This window comes from Meleagris gallopavo, chromosome 7, assembly GCF_905368555.1.
Source record: "Meleagris gallopavo chromosome 7, MGAL_WU_HG_1.1, whole genome shotgun sequence".
In the NCBI taxonomy this organism is placed as follows: Eukaryota; Metazoa; Chordata; class Aves; order Galliformes; family Phasianidae; genus Meleagris; species Meleagris gallopavo.
Genome location: NC_139410.1, coordinates 15763569 through 15776647, shown reverse-complemented (window position 1 = coordinate 15776647; position 13079 = coordinate 15763569). Strand labels below are relative to the sequence as shown.

At 40.5% G+C, this 13079-nt stretch overlaps 1 protein-coding gene across 4 annotated transcripts in view; it reads right to left on the bottom strand.

Moving 5' to 3' along the window:
* The window catches only part of LNPK (lunapark, ER junction formation factor), a 38765-nt gene extending 34156 nt beyond the window's left edge, over positions 1–4609 (bottom strand). For 2 of the 4 annotated variants that reach the window (XM_085227817.1, XM_085227818.1), the window contains exons 1-2: positions 4468–4608; positions 900–981 (exon numbers count right to left, since the gene is read on the bottom strand). In XM_085227817.1, the coding sequence (XP_085083943.1) occupies positions 900–926 (27 nt within the window). In that variant the 5' untranslated portion in view covers positions 927–981; positions 4468–4608. Of the gene's footprint in view, positions 1–899; positions 982–4467 lie in introns of all 4 variants that reach the window. The other 2 variants (XM_085227819.1, XM_085227820.1) reach the window with 2 other exon arrangements.
* Between the last annotated feature and the right edge of the window lie 8470 nt (positions 4610–13079).

The window sequence follows — 13079 nt, the reverse complement described above, 5'->3', positions numbered from 1 at the left end:
AGGAAGTAAAACAAGAAATGAACTGATGATTGGAAGGAAGAGGTAAAATAAAGAAAATATAGACAAGAAGCCTCAATCTAAGAACTTTTAACCTTTTTACCAATACTCATTGCACACAAAGACAGGCTCTAAATAAATCATAAGCAACTGCAAGTAAGCATTCTCATTTGCAGTAAAATTCCCCTTAGGAACAACTTGGAATCTATCTTCCAACAATCTCCCCTAATTTCTGATAAGTAGGAAGGTACTAATTATCCTCCCAAACTCACTGGACCACAAACTTGAAGACTAAGGCCAATACAAAAACCACTGTAGACTTGGAAAGTCTTCCCCCCATCACTCCCATCCCTCAAGCAGGGCTGGCAATTCTAACTACACTCTCACCTTTTAATGATTTTATTTTATTTATTTATTTTTAACTTTAAAAACATAAGTTGTAAACCCAGACTCAATAACTCACATCTGCTAATAGAAAGAATAGTCAAGAGCACAGTCAAAAGCTTCATGATTTTTGCAAACTCGGTATGTTATTAAATTAAACATAACCCAATAAAAATAGTTAGGAAGAAAGATCTGCACATGTAGCTACCAAATTATTTTTTTTAAAGCAGATACAGAACAATATTTGGAACGTATCCACTTGGACTGAGAATAGCTACTAAAGTTATAGATATTACTGTATCTATCATGATAGAATACCACAAAACTCTTTGGAGTTAAAGCAGTAATTTTGTAACTCAACCAAACCCTCCAGGTCTGGCACTGCAAAGGAAATAAAGCTTCAGCTGTAACTTTCAACCAGCACTGAAGTCAACAAAGAGGATTAAGAATCACGTCCTGCAAACTTCAATCTTCCAAGCTAACAAAGGATTGTGACATTGTTAAAATATTTTACTTACCCTCCATCTCGAAATTAATCCACCCATCTTCTACACTGGACAAATGCTGGTAGAGCTATTAATCTTCTACAAGAATTCACAGCTAGAAGTAAAGCATTAAGCACATAAGACCAATCTAACAGCATTCTACAAGAGTGATAACATACTTCAATATCTAAATATGTCAATGTAGTGGATAAGATCACTGCATAGTTATCTACCTATATGTTACTGTAACACCAAGTCTCTGCTTCATAGGTCTCTTTATCAGCCTGAATGTGAACAACCTTATTTATACTTTGTAAGTATTTAAACAGAGGGGGACCCTCAAAAATAGACACAAAATAACCACTTACAAGCCAAAATCCTCCAGCACAAAAAAAAAAAAACCACCCTTATTATTAAGCAGGATAATTTACAAAACTGAATTCCAATTAATTTCTCTGTTGCTCATAAGCTCAACTCTTCATGTTCCTTTTTACTTAGTTGACACTCCCAACATTCACAACTAACATCCTATTATTCATAAGAAAGAGGTTTTTCTTCCTTAAATTTCCTTCCATTTCACACCCATCAGCAGGAACTTTTCATATAGCATTATTATTCCTCCTCTGTAAGATCAGTTTTAGGTTCAAAGCAAGCTACAGAGATTTCACATGCTCTTGCAAAGCACTACACTGGCAGGTGCTCCCTGAACACAACTCAGGGCAGTCACCAGCACATTAAATGGCCCTAAAAGCAACACCAGGCATGCAAAAGTAATTCAGCCTACACAAATCCAGAACCCATGAACAGCACTAATGTAATAAGCTGGGCCTAGGTTCCTGAAATAGAAGTGCCGCAGCCTTCCATCAGAAAGTAGATGGACTTGAAACCTTAGAATGACAGAATGATTTTCTCTCCACTCTGGACTGAAGCAATAGAACAAAACAAAAACAAAGCACTACCCAGCTAGGCAGGAGTAAGTGATTAGTAGTTTGTTAATTAAGTTACTTTTAGCCAAACATTGAAAGATAAAGAAATCTCATCTCAATTCAAAGTTGTTCCCAAATTGTCTGAGGCTGTCAGAATGCGTTAACACAACATAGGATACACACTGCTCACTATCGCTACTGTATTACAGCCTCCTCTTCACCTTGTAAGAGAGCCAAGGACTTCAGAACCCAGAACCATAGCCCTATGATTTTGAAAATCCATCCTTGAAGATAAGCAAATCTGTATTTGAAACACAGCCAAAGTGAAGCTAGAACAGATGGACACATGAGCTCTGCTGTTGCCAAATCACTAGCACAGAGCGGATGAGCTACAGAAAAAGCACTGCTACCCCTTGGCGTTCTGCATAAATCCTCCAATCACTATTACAGTAGCTCACCTCAGAAAAACAACTTTTCTACTTTTCAACATTCCATACTACTGTCCTGTAGTACTAAAAATTTTACACCATTTTTATTTTACCAGGTACACATAGATAGATATTGACACACACCAAGTAGATCTGAGACGACTTGCTTCACAAGTACTTCCACACTGAGATAGCATCATTATTGCAAAACAGAATGAACGCTGTTATCTAGCCAATTAGGAAGCTTGTAAACCTAGCATGTGGTTCCCAAATCCAGTTTACTTCAATTATATTGTCACTGGTGCTAGGAGCACAGGTAGCTTTTTTAGGTTCGCATGGCCTTTTGGAGCCATTTTCCTTCACACCACAGCTGCAGAACCTCTGACACAGAAAATGTAGAGGGCCCTGCGTGCAAAGATTGCTCACGAACCATTGGTGTTGCAGACCTCTGTCAACAACATGTTCATAGTGGTACCTATCATATGTCTTTCAAACTATCTGGAAAGCATCTGGAAGGGAAACAGGTTTGACAACTGTCATCACATGTATAATTTTATATGAATCACAAGAGCGACAGGCTTTATGGATACTGCCAGTGACTCAGTATTACCAAAACTCTTCTCCAAAGAGGATTAGGGCCACTGAATTCACATTTACAATTTAGTCACTTAATCCTTAGTTACCAGATGGAGAATTTTCTGTGTTTACTATGGATCACTTCAGACACTTTCCTTCCTCCTCCCTCAGAAAATGGACTTCTTCAGCACAGAGCTGTTTTTCTCACTCATTATGCACTGCTATGACAGGACACAATTCCACACACATTACCACTGATTTAATGTACAAATAAGATAGATGAACACTAGCCTTTAAAAAAAAAAAACAATACAAGAGTTGTGAAAACTACATACTACATAGAAGGTCACAAAAACACAATTACTGTTTTCTATTGCCTAAATCACAAAAAAAAAAAAAAAAAAAACCACACCATGGTAGCATCTCCTCTACCCAAAAAAGAGGCAGCTTAATTAGGAAAAAGCAAATATGCCACAGAAGGATAGCTAGAGCAGGAAGGAAAGGCTTTTCTTTTGAAAGAGAGTGGATTGTGCACAATTACAGAAGTCACCAATCTACTCATCCAGGGGAAGAAAATGGTTTGATGATCTCATTACATCTCACCAAGCTACACAGTCAGGCAGACTGCCTCCCATAGCTAGCAGCACAGGTAGCACTCTGTTTCAGAGCTAACGCAGGGCCCAAACAACACCAGGTACCCTCAGGGCTCCCCTTAGAAAGGGCCCAAAAGCATGCAGAATGTCATCACCGCTTTCAGATTTCTTCAAGCTAAGTTCAAAGATGTTTTATGATTAAAAAGCTCTCTAGAAATTAAAATCCCCAATGTTAAGAACTAACACACTGAAATTGATGACTAAATAACATCAAATCAAATCATACTGAAAGGAAGGAAGGCTCAGAAAGTCGCAGTCAGGACTCTGCATACAGACACACAGGCATAGCACCCCCGAAGGGAAGGGGAGTGCCATTTAAATCAGGTATTCTGCAAGCCTACTAATTTGCTCCTGCGTAGACTCCATCAGGTGCTCACCATCACACCCAGGGATGGAAGTGCCACCTCCAAACCGCGTGTCCGGGTCTGCTCGCTCTGTTTCCACCCACAGCCCAGGCTCCCGCTGGCCTCAGACACCCATAACAGCAGCAGAAGCTCCGAACGCCTCAGACAGGTGAACGTAAACCGCGAGCATCACCTGCCACGCACCGCTCCCCACCCCGGTACCTCCGTTAGAGGCAGACGCTGACTTTTGTTAGCTACCAGCTTCGCTGCCATCTGCTTGGAAGCATCCCGAGGTGCCGCGCTTCTCCCAAGCCGCAAAGAAGCGCGGCTCGCCAATAGGACACGGAGCGCGGGGCGGCGGCCCAGGAGCCCTGCGCGCCCCATAGCGCGCCCGGGGCCGGACAGCGCGTGCCGAGCGGCAGTTCCCTCCCGGTCCCCCGCCCGCCGCCACGAGGAAGCCCCGCACGCTCCTCCCGCCCGCGGTTCCTCTTCCGAGCCTGCGTCGCCGCGCTCCCCGGGGGGCCGCCGGCTGTCAACGGGCGAGGGGAGGGCGGGGGCCGCGCCGGCGGCTCCGGTTTCGGCGCGCGGGAAGTGCCGGGCGCCCCGTCCGCCCCTCGGGCCGGCAAGTCCGCGCGCGTGGAGCCGGGCCAGGCGCTCCTCCCCGCCTCACGTACCTGCCGCGCGCCGGGCCGCGCATCCCGCCGCCGCCCGCCGAAGGAGGGGCCGGGCCGCCCCGGCGGCGCTCCCATCAGCCCCCGCGCGGCCCCGCCAGCCAATCAGCGCCGTCCCGCCGCGGGGCGCGCAGCGGCGGGGGAGGGGAGCGGCCGCGGTGTGGTGGTTTCGTTCTGCGCTCGGCTTTCCGGGCTGGCGCGGCCGGTGCGGAGGAGCTGGAGGAGCGCAGGGCGCTGCCGTGTGTGCAGTCGCTGCTCCTCAGTTCCCCCGCGTAGGAGTTTTTACGGCTGCGGCTGTGCGGAGCTGAGAAAGAAAGGTGGTAGTTCCTTCAAGGTGGAAATTCGTATGCAGAAAGTGCGCACCTTCAGCTGACCCCCGCACTGCCGAGCCGCTGCGTCTAACCGCGTAGCACAACCTGGCCACTGTTTTTTTTTCTCGTTTGGATGAGTTGACCTTGGGAGGCGGGGAACGCCTGCGCAGCCCCTTTTCGCGCCGCTGCAGGGGGATCAGGGAGAGAGCGGGAAGCGTGAGAGTAGGAAAGCTCGTGGGTCGGGTTAACAGACAGCTTAGTAAGTGTAGGAATGAAAGAGAAGTGGTGCAAAGGAGATCACCCACCGCCTCCAACAAGCAGACCGATGCCCAGCCAGTCTGCAAGCGACGTCTACATGGAGGACAAAGTCTCTTGCTGTCTGCTAGCCCAGCTCTATTGGCGAGCGTGCCGTTCTCTGGTACAGAGCATCCCTTGGGCCAGTTCGGGTCAGCTACCCCGTGTGTGCTCTCCTATCTTCTTGCCCACCACAGTCCTCTCACTGAGGGGGCAAAGTGAGAAAAAGCCGTGCAAGTGCTGCTCAGCAATAGCCAAAACACTGGTGTGTTATCAACGCTTTTGTAGCCAAAAAATCCCAAACACGGCAATATGGGCGCTGCTGGGACAAAAGCTAACTCCGTCCCACCCAGACACAGTACATTAATCTTAAATGTTACGGAAAATAAACAAGGCTGGAGAAAGACATGCAAGATATCGAAGTTACTTTTCAGATAACTGATCAGCTTTGTGCTTTAAGTAGTGGAGCTGCTGCATCTGGTCATCTGCCAGGCATCCATTCTTAGTTTTGACATTAGGAAATTAATTCTTTTTGCTTCTGCCAGTATTCACAATGAATCCTACCACTCAACATTATTAGTTACAATATCAGCCAACCAACACTGTGAATGACAGTCTAGAAAGAGTTTCAGAACAAAAACATAGCAGTCAGTGCAGAGCCGCTGGATGCACTGAAGTTGCTTTGCTACTAGCTGCAGAGGTCACAGCTGTAAGCTGCACATCCAGCTTTGTTTTCCTCACTATGAGACCCTTCCTTTCCAAAAGGAAAAAGGTTGGGTATCTTCTCTTCAGCTTGTTCTCCTAGCCACATCTGCTTATATCCTTGTAACTATCACTATTCTGCTGACGTAACATCTTTGGGGTTTTTTTTCTTTGCTTTCTGATAAACACAGCTGCAGTCTACTTCTCATTTTCATATTTCACTGTGGTGTGTTGCTGGAAAGAAGCTGATTTAAATCTTAAGCTAAAATATTTAAGCATTTTTATGTCTTTTTCCAAGGTGTAGCAAAGCATCCACTTTAAATAAACCTAGATGACGATGATACCATGTGTTGGAGTGTTTGTTTTGTTTGTTGTATTGGTTTGTTTGTTTTTATAATGCTACAGCCAACAGTATCATCTCCAAGAAGCCTCTCCACCTTTTATATCGCCATAAACTTTTTAAAGTCACAAGTACCAACCCTGACACAGGGCTGAACCAGAATCATGAGGGACATCCCAGACTGTACTTTGTCCTTGGGCACCGTCATGAAAGCTGTATCTTGGAGCAGGCCTCCTCCATTAAGTTCTAATCACTGCTATGCAATCATTAATCTATTTAACTGGTAACTTTAAGAAGGTGTTGATAGCCATCATTATTGAACCTTTCACACAGAGAAGTCTCTCAGCTATGTGACATGACATGACAGTATGCAGTGATCTGTTTGCTTCAGAGTATAACTAGCCCAAATCCACCTAAAAGAAGAAAATGTGCCCATGTTTCTGGTGAACATAATAAATCTGAGTATAGAACCATAATTTCAAATCAGTTAAACTAAAACTTTTATTGATTTGGTTCAAAACTGCCCCCTGCAGAATATTAAAACTCTAAATCTATTCCTTTTAAAATCCTGGGATTGGTGTTTGACATGATTGTGTACGATCTAGCAGCAGAGAACATCCCCAGAATTTTCCCCAGCATCATAGAGAGTATTCAGCACTTTTAGCCCCTCCCTTCCCAGAATACTAAGCAATCAGTAATAAACTTCTTTTAAATGTTTTCACCTCACACCGTTTCTTGCCTTTGGGAAGCGATAACACTTGTAGCACACACTGCTCAGCATTAAATGCAGTCTAGTAATCTGATTTATTTTCTAAATAAATATATGGTCCTATACATTCTTAGGAAAATGTTATTTGGTTAGAAGTAGTTCAAGTTTGCTAGCTTGTGTTTACTTGAGGTTTTTAATTAGGCACCCAAAGTATGCTCAGCATCCTCTTAAAGCAGACCCTAAACAAGACTAAGCAGACTAAGTGAGGCCATCTAGTTTAATTCATTTAGATGCTGAAACTGAAACACCATCTACATTGCAATTTGAGATGTCACTGCAGCAAAAGTGTGTATGCAGATAGCTTTAAGATCGCTGACCCTACTAATTCATACCACTATTGACTACGGTCTGCATCTGCTGCCATCTCATCAGTACTCTCACTGTGTTGTCATTGAAAGAGTTTGAGAATTACATGCCACTGTATGTCTCATTGCTCTGAGCAAATAGCAGAGTGCTATGACACAGCTCCTCAGTTTCACTTAGCTAATCCTGTGTTCACTGCTGTACGCCACAACAGCACAGCTTCTCTTCAGATCACTTCCTCGTGTGCTGTAGGCACTTCAGTAATTAAAGTGAGCCTGAGCTGCCAGGAACACTGTCCAGGCACTGGCCACTCAGCTCTGCCTTCTACCTGCACAGCTACCCTACAAGGCTGAGTGAGTGAAGCTGTCGGGGCTGGTTTGCTGCAACTTCCTCATATGCCATCCCCAGCAGAACATGCCCAGCTGGCTATGATGGCAGAAGCCAAATTGAATCAAGCCAGCATTGGATCAGATTTCTTGGGGCCCAGACTCTGCTTCCTGGGCATCCTGAACAGCATAGGTGCGTGTGGCATTTCATAAACAAACACACAGTAATTAATGGGAATCTGTGAATGTCTTATCAAATTTCACTTCAGAAAAAAATAATTTATTAGACATAGCTACATGGAAACATTTTAATTTTTACCAATTCAAGAAAACTATTATTATTTTGCTTCTTATTGTTCTGAAGTAAACAAGTAATCATTTGAAAGATTTAAGTAAAATATATAAAAGAAAACACCTTTGTGGCTCTTGGTTGGCACCCTAGATTATGAATTTTTCCATCATGTTTTAAAAAAGAATGGCGATGTCATCTTCATTTGACTACTGTAAGTCTCTGACAGCATGTTTGGAAACGTAGTAAAAATTTGGATTATTTTTGTGGCGCAATGAATCAGGAAAGTACTTTCTCATAAAACATTGAAATGTGTGTGTTTATTCCGTCACTAGCATCTAACGAACAAACAGAAGGAGCCAAGCATGAAACTGACACATGAGAAGCAGAAAAATGGTTTTGCCTATATTTGTGATAAGTTGTGCTTCCAATCCTGTATGGATAACTTTCACAGCAGTTATGATACATGTAGAAGTGCATACCCTTCCCTGATGGGCTTAACTTCAAGTATCTGACTTTTTAATGTTCATAATGAGTAATATATGTTTATAGTTAGAAAAAAGACTGTGTAAACCGTAACTCTATGTTTTGTAAAAAGAAAAAAACACTAAATCAATTTTCCCCAGTCTCCCAGTTAAAGCCTGATTATTCTCACTGCAATTATTTGAGCTGTACTAATATCTAAGTCAGCTATATTATTTTTGCTTCATGGAGCAGTTTACTCTTTACACAAATTAGGGTTCTGATTCAGCGGGATTCCTCCTCTTCAATAAACATGTAAGGATATCCTTAAATTTTATTAACATGCATGTCCTTGAAGCTAAATAAAATAAAGAATGCTATCCAATAGCCTTTTAAATATGGCTGTGCCTACTGGGCAAAGTGGGAACTAACACAACAAAATGAGGGCCAAATTATGAAATAATTTGAGTGAAACTCCTGTGGCCTTAAGATTTTTATAGAAGAATAATGGAATTTGGAACTAAGTGAATGAGATTCAAGGGGTGAATGGGAATGTGCTGCTCTTTCAGCAGTAAGCCTCCCTTCCAGGACACTGTGTGCATGTGTATGGAGCACAAACAAGTGCAGGAGCAGTGCACCATTTCCATTCAACCTGACTGCATTTTAATGCTCACCGATTAGTCAAGCTGGAGGAGACAGGCAATGAGAAGGAAAGTTCTAATTAGTACATATATTTTGCTTTTGATAACTTCTCAAAATAGTAGATAGAATATTACCTACATTAAAGGCATTTTGTACATACTAGTGATTGTTAAAAAAGCTTACTGTAATGAAGTATTAAATTTGTATAAAAAATTATTTTCAGCAAAGTACTGCGTACTGGATCTGCTAATAGCCTTTGTTCTGCTTGGAAACCAAACGGAACCATGTAGTCCCAGAATGCCAAAAATAGGACAATAAATATTTTTGGCACTGTTTCAAAGGTGCGTATTACCAGACATAGACATGTAAAAGTAATGGCAAGTCATACAAAGATTATGAAACAAATAAAATCACAGTTCATAATTCGTATAATCATGTTAAATAGCAGGCTTATAAAAGAATTCATATAATAAAATCCACATGTAAAACTATCTGTAATTTCATTCGGATAAAGATGACAAATATTAGAAGTTCCTCTTGAAAGCAAATGACTATCTTGCAAGCAGAAGGACAAAGAACAGTTATTTTGTGTTCATATTAAATTATATAACCTCTGTTAGTCCTTTCACACACACTATTTTCAAATAACTTTCAAAAAAACAAATTTTAAAGCATTCAGAATTTCAGAACGTACCTCAGCTACTATTCTTTGCCAAAGCTATTACAGTTTTAAGTCTTAGATAAGATCTGAGTTTACAATGCCTTCAACATGCAAAACTCCCAGTGAAATCAACATAACTTTCTTTTATTACAACATACCACCAAAAGTCTGAAAGAAAGCTTGAATTATTTGTATTAAGATGTCAAATGTGTTTGTTTTCTTAATACAAGGCAATTTCTTTAAATATATGTAGAAGATGAAAAAAGAAAAAGGAATATTCTGTGTAGTAACAAATAACTCCAGTGACTCCAAATCATAGGATTCAAGGTCATTCCAAGGCTGTTTTGATGACACAGAAGTGTTTAGATTATATTAATATATCTCGAGTTTTCAAAACACGTTTAGGAACTTGCATTTTGGAGTATTTAATTTTGTTTCTACTTCAAACTGTTTGGGTGCTCTTCATGTTCTGCTCAAATACCGACACAGTCACCTGGTGGGTAGGATGGTGGAAAGTAAGGGCAAGGCGTAAAAAGTCAAAGGTAGAGTCCAGAGGGGATGTTGGAAGAAAAAAAGTGTGAAATAAGGTTTACATTCTTTAAGTAACATAAACCAGAATAAAATATATTAGAAGATGAACTTGGTTTGTTTTTCATCACAGGCAGCACATCAAGTTGAGTCCTCCTGAGAAGAAGAGTTTACTAGAATACTCAGATATAAAGAAAATAGTACATTGTGAAGTCTAGGAGGTTTGCTTTAGGGCAAAATACATATTTTTGTTGTGTCTGAGTTACTTTAAATCATTTTTTCAGTAGTAGATCAATTATTTCATGGCAGAATATCACAAAAACCTGCTGTAATGCTTTGTGCGCTTCTTTACAATGGACTGTCTTATTTTACACATTCGTTTAGTTATCTTTAAAACAGATAGGTGCTGAACTTGAACATCTTAATCTAATATACAATGGAAACATTCTTACCATGCTAGTTCTCTCTCTCTTAGGAGACTGTCCTTTAAAATACAACGTCTTATTTTCACAAAAGATCTGACTCCATAGTGCACAGAGAAAATCACTGAAAAAATATACATATTTGAGGGGGAAAAAAGCGATACTATCTTATTCGTGGCCCATCTGTTTGTTTCCTGTAAGTTGTAAACGCTTTGGTGTTGTCTCTGTTCTGCACTTGAATACTTCATGGCTAGCAAATTGGGTCCTGAAAACCTCCACAGTACAAATATATGCCTCCTATTCAGTAACATACTGACTTATATTGATCTAATAAACATCTTTACAGATCATAATCTTCCCTATTTGGCTTGCTTGCTTACTTTCCAATTTACTTCCCGAAGAAAACTTTCAGTGGGTTCAGCTGAAATACTGCAGTGGATCTCATTTTTAGAAAGTATTAAGCGTCTAAACTTTGGAAATCAAGTCTCTTAAATGTTTTAGAGGCATCTAAATTGGAGGAGCCCATCCATACTCAATGGGCATTGTTTTAGCCTTCACCTATGTGCATCTTCTGATATTTTTCCAGTATATCTAGGAAAGTAATTTCTGACATATGCAAATTTCCCCATCCCTCCCCTCTTTCTTTCTTTCTTTTTTTTTTTTTTTTTTTGTTGTTGTTGTTGTAATATAACTTAAAATTAACAGTAAAAATAAATCATTACATTATTGCTGGGAAAAGTGCAGGCACCACACATTTCTAACAATCTATAAATGAATTCCTACAAACTTGTTTATTGGATAAGTCTGGTCATAAATTGGCCAGGACACGGAACTTTATATGAAAAGAGCAGAACATTGAACAAAAACGTTATAAGTCCATAGTATTAGATTTAAAGAAAAGCAACCACAAACTCCTAAACATGTATCCTAAAACTCACAATCTCTAGAATGAAAGGAAAAGATCACATCATATAACTGTCTTAGTCATGCAATTCGTTTATTTAACTTGTTTTTCAGTTAAACAAAATCCAAATATCTCTGGGGAAGACAATGCTAATAACAAACATAACCACATAAGCTTTGTATATGAAATTCAATTTTAGCTTTAGTAGGGCCTGTCAAATTGAAAATTGTAGTAAAAAGCCAATAAACTTTAATCAAATTCTATCACACAGAGAGATTGGGCATTTTGGTTTTACTCAGGTTGCTACAGAATTTCTGGTTTGATCTCGAGTCCTATTATACTAGTATATTCCTTTGATATGTTCCTTAGATTTGGAAGGAATCCACTCTGTTTTTTAACAAGGAAATTTCATATTAATAGAAGAAACTCTGCTTAACCAGCGCATCTGAAAATACCAATGGCTGTTCCCCTCTTGTTTTTCTGGTGAAGTTAAGAGTTTTCCTGAGTGTTATCCTTTCCCTACTGACAGAACTGCCACCAACTCCCAGTCACCAACGGTCACCAATAAGAACGTGACTGTCCTATTAGGGGAATATCCACCTGTAGGCCACTGATCTTAAATTTCACCAGAAATTTCCAAAATTTCATGAATTCTTCCTCCTTTAACATTGCTTACAAAAGTATGCATATTGACATCTATCAATTCATTGCTTTACATGTGAAATAATTCCTTGCATCTTCATACTGTGCTCAACTATTTGTATTGTGCTGATATCACCTTTCATCCTGCAGTATTCTTACTCTCGAACTTGCAAGTTCTCTATTCCTTCAGCAAATTCAGGGCCTAATCCTTCATCATTATCTAAATAGAACGTTAGTTGGTTGCTTTCCGAAAACACTACCGGGTTCTGCACAGCTGTGGGTATCCTGAGGAGAAATACAATGAAAAAGCTTGTTTTCTATGCCTACCTCCTCCTATGCATCTGTGACACATATCTCATAGATTACTTGGCAATTTTAATCTATTTTTTTCTACTATTTCCCATCACAACTCTTGCAGACAAGTGAAGTTACAAGGAAGTGTATAGGTAGTTCTATATTTACCATTACTTCTGTGTTATCTGAGCTGTGTATATGTCCAGGGTATTGTTCTGTTCTCTAATTTTATAACACATGCACCTTCAAAAGTGACAGCTTGTGTTGGGTGCCACACTGGAGAAATCCCACAGATTCTGACTTCTGCAGAAGATCAGACTATGCAAAGACTTTCAATGCTCAAGGCAATTAGAAGTGAAAATGTTGTTAAGCATGTCAAATTACAGTGGGCACATCTGCTCAAAGATGTTCTTGGGTGTTCAAGTGTTTCCTCACAGCCTTATTGCTTTACAAAAAAGGCTTTTTAGCTATTAAGTTTCAAGATATTACATATAGGTTCATAGTTTGAGCTCAATTCTGTCTTCAGATGAACACAACTTGCTCTTTGATTTAAGCAGTATTTTCTGTGAGGATATCTAGCTACCCTGTGCTATAAGACCAAGCTCCTGTCTCAACTGAAATCATGGGAAAAAGCCTTCATATGCTTCAAAAGTGTGCAAGCAAGGCAAAAGGTAGCAGAACCTGATTCTTTAATCTGGATCTCAGACAGGAGAAAAGGCGCTGTAC